This window comes from Desmodus rotundus, chromosome 1 (assembly GCF_022682495.2).
Source record: "Desmodus rotundus isolate HL8 chromosome 1, HLdesRot8A.1, whole genome shotgun sequence".
Classification (NCBI taxonomy): Eukaryota; Metazoa; Chordata; class Mammalia; order Chiroptera; family Phyllostomidae; genus Desmodus; species Desmodus rotundus.
In genome coordinates this window covers 65,217,377-65,229,570 of record NC_071387.1, presented here as the reverse complement: position 1 = coordinate 65,229,570, position 12,194 = coordinate 65,217,377, and the positions used below count along the sequence as shown (strand labels likewise).

The 12,194-nt window shown below is 44.0% G+C and overlaps 1 protein-coding gene across 3 annotated transcripts in view; it reads right to left on the bottom strand.

Annotated features, from left to right (window-relative positions):
• Positions 1–12,194, bottom strand: part of ADAMTSL1 (ADAMTS like 1) — an 892,695-nt gene that overhangs the window by 171,591 nt on the left and 708,910 nt on the right. For all 3 annotated transcript variants that reach the window (XM_053924703.1, XM_053924704.1, XM_045193737.2), the window contains one exon: positions 10,227–10,356. In XM_053924703.1, the coding sequence (XP_053780678.1) occupies positions 10,227–10,356 (130 nt within the window). The remainder of the gene's footprint in view (positions 1–10,226; positions 10,357–12,194) is intronic.

The window sequence follows — 12,194 nt, the reverse complement described above, 5'->3', positions numbered from 1 at the left end:
CTCTCTGGATGACTGAGTATCTCTTTATAACAATGTTTTCTTAGGACCCGAGTGCTTTGCCTAAGGACTCAGTATTGGGTTTTAAGCCATTCACTCAGGTCTGTTCAGTTTCTCTTTTAGCATGGTTCATTTCCTGTGTGGTTGGCTTTGCCCTGAAAGGTGTGCGCTGGAATGATATTTTCACTATCCCTTAAGATCTAGCTTTTACCAACAGTCTAGTACTACCCTTGGCAACTGAGAGTATGAGATGAAGCTTATCTGATGGAGATAAAAAAAAAGAGGAGCCTGTTAACTTGTTTGTGATTTTCACTAGGTTGTTAGCTACTAGGAGACTAGGAGGACTGTTGTTTTCACTGTGGTAATCCCCACGCCTCCAGTTTGGTGCCTAGAAGAGGACAGGGGATGAAGAGAGGGAGGGATGGAAGAAGGGAGGGAGGATGCATAAATACATCAACAGAGGCAAAGACTGAAACACAAACTCTTTAGTAACAAGTTTGCAAGTAAACATACCTTATTCCAAATCTACATCTGCCACAGGATAATTACATGATCCCCTTAAAGATCCTGTTTCCTCAGCTATGAAGTTAGGATAGGAATAGTAAATCCTCATAAACTGTGGGGAGATTAAACAGAATACTGTATATAGAGTGGCTGGCATGTTGGAAGTTCCCAATAAATGGAAGATATTAGGGAAACCCTACCTTGCTCAAAGACGGCCTGCAAAGGTTAGCAAGATTGTGGGCGCAGGATGCCCTAGATTTTATCTGCACCTGGGTTGGATTTTACTTCCTTCCTTCTTCCCTTTCCTCCTCTCTCTCACAAGTATTTTGAGGAGACAACTGGCTAGGAATAACATCATCTACATAAGCTTTCTGATTTCTTCCTGACGTATGGCAGGCTTTCCCGACCACCAGGACACAGCTGCTCTCTTCCCGGACTCACACCTCCCTTGCCCACGGGCCTGACTTCCTTCAGTCATGTCACACAGGATATTAACTTTCTAGGAATATTTGGACTTTGTCTCCCCTGATCCCACTTCATCATCCCATTACTGTTCTTTAAAAAACCCCAGCAACACCTTATTGGATTAGGTGTTAAAGTCAAACAGTGTCCCAACAATGGCTACCTTTTGCAGGCTTGCTGGAATCCAAGGGAAGCAGCTGCTCTGCTTCCTGTGCTAGAACAGCCTCGGGGGTCTGGCAGGCTGGACAGAACGCTGGCTGGAAGCTAGGTTCTGTCCACGGCCTCCCCTTTACTCCACCCCCAACACTAGCTGGTCCTGAAAATTTAGGAATGAGGTGCAATGACTATGAAATAAATATGAAGGTCTTCTTATATCATGTGGTTTCCTGCCTGGTGAACTCAGAGGGATGGGAGACCCCTCTTGTCCTGAGCAGCTACTGTACAAGGTAGGAACTGATTCAGTGTTTTACTTCACATGATCATCCTTACAACCCCTCTGTGTGGTTCCAACAATTGTCTTTGTTCTATAGTTAAGGACGGTGGAGTCCTAGAGAGGCTAAAGTAGCTAGCCTAAAGCTGCAAAGCATTTGGGAGAGCCAATATCTGTTTGGCTTCAAAATCCATGATTCCTCCCTCATTCCAGGCAGTGTCCCTATTCTTGGCGGGGAATATTTAGCTTTGGCATTGCCAAGCCCCGTTTAGGTTCTTGTTCTGAAGTTGCCCCATTCCCAAGTGTTGCCAAGATTCCTGTTAGGAGAAGTATGGTGTCTCATTAAAAAAATGTGCTAAGATGATAATGAGCTACCTCTCCCAGAGGCATGCACACCATCGAAGTAAACAATGGCTTTGGTATCTAACACCACTGCTAACAGTGAAGTGTCCAGCTCTGTGCACCTGGGATAGAGGGCCCCATTTGGCTGTTGGAGTCACATTTATAACTACATCTGGCCAGTGGGAAAGGTGGTTATGTTTTACCCACTCAGGAACCAGAGTCAACAGCTGGATATTTCAGAAAATGTGCCACCTGCAGCTGTTCTAGCATAGAGGCTCTGGCCTGTGTCCACGTCTGTCTAGGCCTCAAGGACAGTCACTTCCCGAGTGAAATCAGGAGCCCCATGAGAAAGCAGTGCGCATCTGGTGGGTCTGGGAGCTGCGTTGATCTGGCAGCAGTCATCTCAGCCTTCATTGCACCACTAACACAGCCCCCAAAGTGTCCTGCAGCCCTGCTGAAGATAATTAGGCAAAATGATGCAAAAAAAATTAGTAAAGATAAGAATAAAGGGAGAATGCTGATTCACCACAGAAAAGGCAGCAGTTGGCTGGGCTCTGCTTTGTGACAGATCTTTCTGTCACTGTGGCAGATAACCTGAGAACTGCCTGACCTCAGGCTGGCGCCATGACAGGAATAATATTTTCAGAAGGATCCTCAGGTTATTGGGCACAAAGTAGAGCATTTCCTTTTTCACTCCCTCACTCTTATGCTGCTTAAACATCCCTTTCTTTTGTTCATCTCTGTCTCAAGTCTTTTTCCTCCTTCCTTGTTTTCCAAGTTTAAGGAACATAGTAACATAGCAGATTCCTCACACTAAGTCCCAGAAACGCTCTTCATCTCAAATTGCGCATGAGTTCCTCTTTCACAATTTCCAAGCAAGTCACTGGGTACACTTAGGCAGCAATAATTTTCATCTCAAAGCTTTTGCCAAGCCATTGTTTGCCCTTAACTCATTACTTCAGGACTTTTGAAACACTGGATTATAGGGAAAATAAAAAATAGTAGAAAAGATTTACTTTGGGAGTCTCCACTCCATTTCTGTTGATTGATTTGTAAGCTGGAAGGTTTTTGAACTGTAAAACGCCAATGTTTCCTCACCATATCCACAACAGAAAGCTATCTGGTGGGGATATTTCCATCCCCAGGGTGCTCACAGCGATGGCATTGATGAGTGGTACAGATGTGTCAGCTCTGGGAGCAGTGAAGAACGCAGGAGGTGGTTTAGTTCAATAACTGTCTTTAGAAGGGCGGTACTTAAAGTACTCATGATAAAAAAAAAAACGTAATGGCTTCTCCAGGACCATTCCCAAAACCCTGACTCAGGGAACAAAGTGGGTTTGTTTATCAGTGAATCCCCAGCACAATGCCTGGCATGAAGTAGGCATTCAATAAATATTTGTTCAATGGAGGTTGAATGAAGAGAGATTCCAGTATTAAAGGCACTATAAAATTCTAAGTTGAGAGATGCAGAACATTCTGTATCCTTTTACATGTGGACAAGACTATTAAAGTATTATAAATACGTTCATCATTTCAGTGTTTTATGATCCTTGCTGCCTGAATGCTCTTGCCTAAATTTTTCTTAAGAAAATGTAAGTCTTGTTCCCTGTAGACTTCTCATGGCTTCTTAATTTATAGTCAAAGCCAGTTCCTGTTTTGTGACTAATAGAGGTGCTTTGTCTTCAGGACTTAAATCTGACTCAAGCTATTTTTCTAATAGAATTTGCTTTTTCTTTTTCTCTTGAAAAGCTTCAGCTCCATAGATAATTATCATTATCTTCAAAGAATCACAGATTATTAGGGCTGGAAAGGCCTCAGGGACCATCCAGCTGCACCTCTCATTACTTCCTTCATGATGCCCTCTTTGGGGCTCCCTTCTCCTGCCAGGTGGACAGACTGAGCCCACAGCTCACGGGGTTGATGGTGGGAACATACAGAATGTTAGCATACCCAGGGCAAGAGTCATTACTAATGTCAGTGAAAATATAATGGTGTACATCACACAGAGCACACTGTTCATTTGTGACTCTATGTGAGAAAAAGTGTGGATGCCTACAGCATGAAAGTTAGCGACCATTACCACTGCAGCTCTGTTGGGTGAGCAGCCAGAGACAATGTTCTCCAGGCAAATCTGCTTTTCCACATCCCTGTTTAACTCCCTTCAATGGTTCGTCATTGACTAAAGGGCATAAAGTCTAAACAACTTAATTTAACACACTGGGCTACCCTTGTTCAGGCCCCTGCCCACCCTCTAACAGAAGCTTCCATTTCTTGTCCTTTCCTTTGTGTTCGTGCTTTTCCTTTTTCCTGCAATGGCAGGCCTTCTCTTCTTCACCTGGGTAACCCCTGCTTTTGCCTTTTGATTCAGCACAGGCACTGCCTCCTCCAGGAAGCCTTCCCTCAGCCTCACACTCCCACAGAGTCTCGTGCTTGCCTTGTTTACAGTGGGTACTGTTTTGAAATCTTCCTCCTCCGTTAACTGCAAACTCCTTTAGAACAGGGTTTTGTCTTCTAAGCACATCAGAGAACGAAATACAACCAGACTGTGTACGTGAAAATGCCCAGTGCATTTTTACTTTTTACTGAATTGAGATATAAAACACTTTCACCCATATTTTTTGTGCATAAGTTTAACTTTAGTCAATGGTCTGTGTAAGGCTTTCCCAGGGTCCAGGCAGCATTAAGTGATGGGCTGTTGGTCCTTTTGTAGGTGTTAAAAACCAGGAAAGCTTCCCTCTCAGGACTTAATTGAATGGATTTGCCTCAAGGCTGATGTTTCTACCTTTTCAGAACAAGTCATTTGTGCTTTCAGGTGACATGATGGGAAGGTAGATCCAGTCCTCTGATTTTTACCCCAGGTTCATGCAACAGCTGAATCTGTGCCTGCAAAGTGGTGTCTAATATTATCAAAGCTCACTTCACAGAGGTTTGCGTTGATATAACAGGAGATGTGTAACCAAGGAAAAGGCTGTCTTTAGGAGAAATGAAGATTTAAGCCCTGAGGCAGGTATACATGTGACGTTTACCCTTGTTGATGTCAAAATGCTGCTGGGGACAATTCTGATCACCAGGCCAACATGTTCCTGGGTAGAGAAACGACAGAGGCTGCCACTGGGCCAATCAGGTCCAAGAGTTAAGAAACAGGTCTTGGCAGGTTCCTCTGTTGTAACTTGTCCATTCGTGGAAGAAAGAGAGAGGCAGTGTAATTATGCATCTGGATTTACCAAAAAGAATGACTGTAGTAATAGCATTAGTTCTCCAAAGGCGCCTGAGTATGGCCTCCAAATCTGGACTCAATTTCTGTGGACGCCAGTGAGCTTTGGTGTGCTTTGCTTTAAGCACTTAAAAGTTAGTATGGACAGAGCCAAAAGGCAGCATATGGAAACTTTGGAAACACAGCAGAAGATAAACCAATATTTAGAGAGCATGTTGAAACAGTAACCTTAAAATAAGTTGTCAAAGGGCAAGATGCCTGCAAAGCTTTGAAAGCTCCAACAAATAAATTAAAACGTGGTTGTATAAAAAGGCAGCACCTTCTGCTCTAGCCATTTTAGGTTAATATTAAAAACTAGAAATTGGAAATCATTTGGTGCTAGTATGCATGGCTTTTGTTAGTGTACAATAAAATAGGTATCCTGAAGTTTGCTTTTAAAGAGGAGACTCTGTGACCTCTAAGATGCTTTTCTTAACTCTCTCCTCTCAAATTGGGATTCTCAAACTTCTTTTATAGTTCTTGCTGGTTCTAGGAACCACCCTCGGTCTAAGAAAAGAGCCTGGGGTTGGGGCAAGGGGCAGAAACCAAGTACTGTTCCTGGAATTATGAGCTTCCCCTCCCCTTCACTGTTGATCTGTTTTGCACCACTCAGCTGTTCTCTGTTGCAGAGAAATAAAAGTTTAGTTTAAAAAGTATGTTAGAACAAAGCTGCAGAAATTGCCTGGAATTTCCTTCATTTTCAGCCATCTGGCTTTCATTGCTCACTTCTTTCCCCTCCTCCAGGTACGTTTACCAAATCTTTTCAACACACACTGGCCAAGCTATCAAATGCTTATAATTAATAACAGTCATGCTCCCCCCCACTTTTTTTTTCTTTTAAGGTAGTGGTTTCTGGCTTTCCTTGGGCTGCTCGTGTCATTGCTACTATAAACCAGGGAGATGGTCAGTGAAGCTGTAGTTGAATAAGAGAGAAAAATCTAATCAAATTTAACTCCTGAATACAAAACATTGTTTTATTTAAAAATAACCCCCCACCATGAAATGAAAGGGAAGGAGAAGAAAATTAATTTTTTTGAGTGCCTACTATGATCCTCTTTTAGAGAAGAAGAATCTGAGGACCTGAAAAGGTGCGTGACCTCTTAAAGATCACGTAGCTCAATGGACAGAGCAGAATTTGAACATAGATATAAATCTATGTGATGGTTTTTATTTTGGTGGTCTCAGGGATGGGAAGGATGTTTAGTGCATATTAATTAAGTGAAAAATCAAGTTGCCAAACAAGATATAAATATGATCCCCATTTGTAAAAGGGAAGAAAACCTTATATATTTGTGTATGTTCATGTATGTATATAAACTGCTAGAATAGAGGTCTGGAAAGGCACATGTCAACCCATTGACAGTGGTTATCTCTGGGCAGAAGAAGGGAGTGGAGCTGTAGAGCATGGTGCCTTTCTTTCTTGATTGCTTCTGCTAGGCTTCATTTAAAGAATGAGAATATTCATGCATTGCTTGTATAGTTATGATAGTACTCAGAAAGCTTCTTCATTGGGAGCAGGAGGCTGACCTCTTTTCTATTGACTGTTCTTAGCTCCTTTTTGAATATTTCTCCCATAAGCTGGTCTAACACACCAGTGGAAGTTGGCAGGGTGATGAGGCTTCCAGATGCAAATTACTCAGGTGGTGGTAGATGTGTCTACACTGATTTTTCTTCCTTGTAAAATGATAACTTCCTTGCTATCCACTTTGATGCAAAATTCTCACCGTATGCTCACAAGCAAAAAATAATCCTGATTTCTTCTGGCCAATTTTAGGCCAGGTTGTTAAGGGATTAACACCTGTCCTCACGATATACATCACCTTCCATCTCCCCCAACGAGCAAACCCCTGTCTGGACAAGGCTCACAATTTATTCAACCATCATGTCTACACCCCCTGTATCACAGCTTGCCTTCCTGTTCTTATTTTGAGGATACTTTGCCATATGTGACTGACAACATAAAGGGTTACTTATCCTAAGGATATTTATATTTTAAATTGGTATTTAAAGCTCCAACTTAAGGAAAGGACCCTATCTAGCATTCCAGGACCATCTGGTAGGTGGAAGAGAAGGGGGTAGGGGGACTGAGAGCAGACAGCACTAGGGGCCTCCCAGCTGTCATTCATAACAGGGTCTAAACACCACTGCTCGTCAGTTTGGCCCTCGTCCTCTACACTCATTCATTCGGTGCACACTAAATAAGACCCCGCTATGTGTCAGACATCGGACTGGGCACTGGTCGCAGACACAGGAGAAGACATAAAGCTGAAAGCAAGGGCTTCAAAATGTAGTTCTACTCAGTTGATAACTAGTATTTTTTTAAAGTGCCTTTAAAAATGCAGGCAGTTCTTGCTCATGAACATAGACACACAGAAACGGGAACACAGATGGGAACGATAGGACAGTCTCTCTAGCTTGAGAATATGCCCTTCCTGCTGTGAATAGCTAGTGTGAGAACATGTCTGCGTGGACGTGGTGAAAGCTGGACCTGTGTCTCTGATACCAGCTCTGCCATTCACACAGGAAGGGACATGTAACGCTAGAAAGACGGCCCAGATAGGCCATGCCCTGGGGCCTGTGGTATTCACCCGGTGATCCGAGGACTCTGATCACATATAAGAGGAAAAGTGGCTCCCCAACTGGCATTCAGTAGAACTCACCGCTGCCCAGGGAAGCTACGTAACCAGCGGCCTCTTCTCAGAGACTTATAAGCCCAGGGACCAAGACTTGAAACATCATTTCTGGATGTCCCATGAAAAATGCTGTTTTTTGAACATATGGACATCAGCACAGACTGAGAGCCCAGTATACAGAAACTTGGGGGCAAGCAGAGAACACCCTAAAATGTGCAGGAAACACTGATCTATGCACGATAAGAATTTCTGTGAATTAAAGATTTAAATTCTCCCACCTAAACAGAGGGTGCATGAGAAAACACTACCACACTATTACGCCCCTACCAAAAACACACCTTCTCTTCCCTATACATTTCACATCAACCTTTACAAAGGATATATTTTCCTCCTCGATACCATAGTGAAATATTGCACAGGACTTCACCTCCATACATTTCTCATTTTTAAGATGAATATCTTTTGTGGCTCTTTGGCAGGGTGAAGAGAGCTAGTCATCCCAACCCACTGTACGTGTGCCCACTTTGCTGTTTTAATTAGCATCAACCTACAAACGTGCATATGTGTATGGTTGGCCCAAGAAATCCCTGGCTGTGCCTGGTAAGGGAGGTCTTGCCTGTCAGTCTGACAACTGGCTAGTGGGAAGTCAAAGCAGTGAGTGTCTCTGCAGCAATGAAACAAAATTAAGCATTAACAAGAGTCCTTGCCCAGGGTCAATATAAACATCACAGAGTAAATTAAACTCATCCAACTTAGCCATCGTCGATACTCTGAGGCTGGGAAGTAACATGTTGGGTCCTATTCCTCCTGCTGCCCCAGGAAGAGATGGGTTTAGTGGCTGCAAACCCCAGAAGACCTTTAGCTAGTTCCAGGTACTGACTCCTCAACATTGCCTCCACTCACCCTAGCATTTGGATGTCTTTACAACACTAGAATGTGGTTAGAAAGGCTCTTATGTTTGTTTGTTTTTAAAGTAACAGTAAATAAGCAGACAGAAACAATGTCTATTATCAGCACAGTAAAGCAGCAGTAGCAGTCCTCATTCTTCTGTCTGTAGAAGAATCAGGGGAATGAAGAGTCAGGGGATATTTGAGCAGGATGTGGTGACCTCAGGTCATTCTGCAGATGTGGAAATACAAAGGGCAGGCACCTTGCCCAATGCCACACAGCTAGTGGTGACCAAGCTAGGATGGGAAGCCGGGCCTCTGGGCCTCTTAGCCAAGGCCCTAGCAGGCTGTCTATGCTGCAGCCACTCAGCTTCTGCCTATATGGGGACAACACTGTCAGAAAGAAGGGGTTTGTACCTCTTGACCATGCAATCAGGTCTCGGGGTCACCCTCCTGTTGAACAGTACAGCGAGGACAGAGATGTACATCAGGTCAGACAGAAACAGAAAAGACGTTCTCAGTATTCCATGCACTGGATCTAGCCTTTCGGGGTCCAGCCCTTTTCTCTGTTTTACTGACTGCCGTTCTCATGGGTGAGGTGCTGCTCCCAGCACTGGCTGACTAACTTTCTGGTTCCTTTGGAGAATATGGCACGGGTGGCCCTCCTCACTTCTGTCTTTGAAAGCGAAGCCAGGATCACCATTCAGATCAATATATGGAACAACTTGGGTGACTAGAGCAGGAGAAGTGTCACCGTGAGATTACACTCTGAGCTGATTCAAGGAGGCCTGTAATCTGTACCTCTAAATCCTGAAGAAAGGCATCTACCTGGCTGAGAAATATATAAGACAAGCAGCATCAGCTTGACCAGCAAACTATTAATTCCTGAAGGCAACACTGGCTTCTTACAGGATACTTTGCAGAAACAGAAGAGATATCATTCAGAGCGGCATTCATTCCCCTTCACATCTAAGATACGACCTTATCTAGTAACATTCTTCATTCCCTTAGTCGACTTGAAAGTCTGGCTTTGGTTCTTTAAACATCTCCCTTTGAAACCAGAATCGTAGATGAGATGGTTAAGCTTCTACAGAGATTTCCTCCAAAGAAGTGTCTGAAGGCAAATCTCTCAAAACACCATAAAATTGTGTGGACCGAAAGAGTGATTGGATTGGTTAGCTAAGACACAAGGTTGGGGAATAATGAGACCCAGGCAGGACTGAACGATAAAACGCACTAACTGATTTTATGCACGTGAAATGATGCCCCCCCCCCCCCAGAACACTATAATGAATCTGCATGCTTTGCATACAGGTTTACAGGGGATCAATTATACCACCCAGACAGCCCACGACACCCCATGTTCCTATGCTGTGAGGGCTTGGGACACAGGCTACAGGGTGGCAGAGACCATGAAGTCTGTGGTCAGCTCACACTCCCTCTGGAGAAAGCAGCAGTGAGGCACGTGCACATACCGGCCACGTTATGGGACGCGCTTCAGTGCACGGAGCCTTCTGGACCCTGAGCATGACCATCGGGCTGGGATTCCAAAGCCCTGGTTTTAATTAAATCTAAGTGGATTTGACTCAAAGTTTGAACTGATGCTAATTGGTTTTCAAAACACCGTGTAACAATAAGCATTCTGGTCTTGCCCACGGACAGGCGCACCCAGCTCCGAACATGCTCCTGGGGAGCAGGGCAGGCAACGTGCCTGTTACCTTGATGGGCAGGGATCCAAACTGCAGGCTTTGAGGAGGTCTGGGGGCCGGCGGCTGGTCACACACAGGTTCTCATCAGCAGGCTCCCGCGTCTGTTTGTTCAGGCAGCGCACCACAGCCTCCTGGACACCTGCATACAAATCACACTGTCAGGCCAGAGTGGGCGTGTGAGGGGTGATGAAGTGTAGACAAGGCCGCTAGTGGGAGGTCTCTGTGATTGGTAGGACTCTCGCTGCATATCAGAGACAGCAGTTTGCGGCCCAGGACTGCCCATCTCGTCAAACATCGCTCGAGCTGGGGGAAAGGGTACCGCTTGAAGAGCGCCACTTCCCTCCCGAGGACAGGCTGCTACCAGAACTGTTGAAGTGCTTTAAAAAAAATGCCACCAAGTCTATAGCTGCCAATGCGGAAATGTGATAATTTAATGCAGAAGGAGAGCAGGGTGACAAAAAAAATGGCCCAAAAATCTTCACATGTTACATTTTAATCAACAGGAGATTGTTGTATTTGGAGGGGAGGCCAAGAGCCATGTTTGAATTCAACAATCTGTACACTGCTGTTCTTCTGGGGCCTGGCCTCCAGGACTCCCATTCTGGCTGGATTCCTTTAGCTTTGGGTTCATTTCGTTAGTGACCTTGGGCAGTTCTTTTAGAATAAAGAGAACAAGATGCATAATGACCACATCAATGGCAGACAGTCTTTCTCTACATCCCTGCACACAATGTTCCCACTGACATCTGTATGCCCCTGACTCAGAGCTGGGAAAACAGGAGTTGGAGCTGTGATGGGCACAGGCGACTTGGCAGGCCTTCTGGGGTGGTGGGCAGGATCCACCCTGGAGCCTTTCATGGAGCAAGGGAGAATTTGACTGGGTAAGGAAATGACCAGACTTTTCATTCTGGTTCCCATGGTCGCGATAGTCAAAATCCACAGTTGCACATTATTGCCAGGTATAAGGCTAAGAGCTCAGCATACACCATTCAATCTTCTCAACAACTCCATGAGGAAAGTACTGTATCCTCAGTTTACAGCTAAGAAAATGGAAGCTTAGAAGGCTGCAAAGACTTGGTAAGGTCACTTGAACAAACAGTGAAGTGGTCGGTGCCTTAACCCTGGGGCTTTAATGGCTGACAGCGCTAACATTTAAAACTACGAAGACGAAGACGCTGTCACATCTGCCGTTGATTTGCAGGAATAGCTTAGACATTTGTCAGGAGTCATTTCAGCAGAGTTCAGTTTAAGGAACAGGCGAGACAGAACATTCTTGGTAATATGTTTTCAGTCATACATAGCTATGTATATAAAGATCTGTACATCTAAAGATACCAACCTGTAGTTAAATATTTGTATAGTTACAGCAGAGTATGTGACAATCCATATAATTAGTTTTACATATAAATACACATGTATTTTCTTATTTTTATTCTCTGCATTGCTTTGCAATTACTACCTGATATAGTACAACTGACCCATCACTTCTTAGCCCTGTTGCTTCCCTCCTCCTATCTACCCTATGTTTCTCTAAGAAGTTATCACCCTAATCAACAGGATAATGCTTCCTAAGACGATGCCATGCTGGCTTAGGTCACTCAGCAAGACCATCAGTCAAAAAGTGACATTTGAAAGCCAGAATCCATATCACCTTTCTTTCTTCCTAGTCTCATAAATCAAACATTAAAAAAAAAATCAGTCACAATATTTACCCTGTGGCCGTGAATGTAAATTTTCTCTTTTCTAAGCTTTTTATGAACATCAAAATTTCATTTAAATATAGCATGGCCAGTTCAGAGTGGAGAATTTGGGATGCATAGGAGACATTCAAGCTACTCTATCATATTCTGTAATGCTGACTACAGGGTGTTTCTCTTGGTTCCAGCTGGGATAAGCCTTTTGAAATTCATGGTGGGATGAGATAGCAAAACATTTCACAAGAAATGGTTGATATCATCACTGATCTTCCCCACTGGA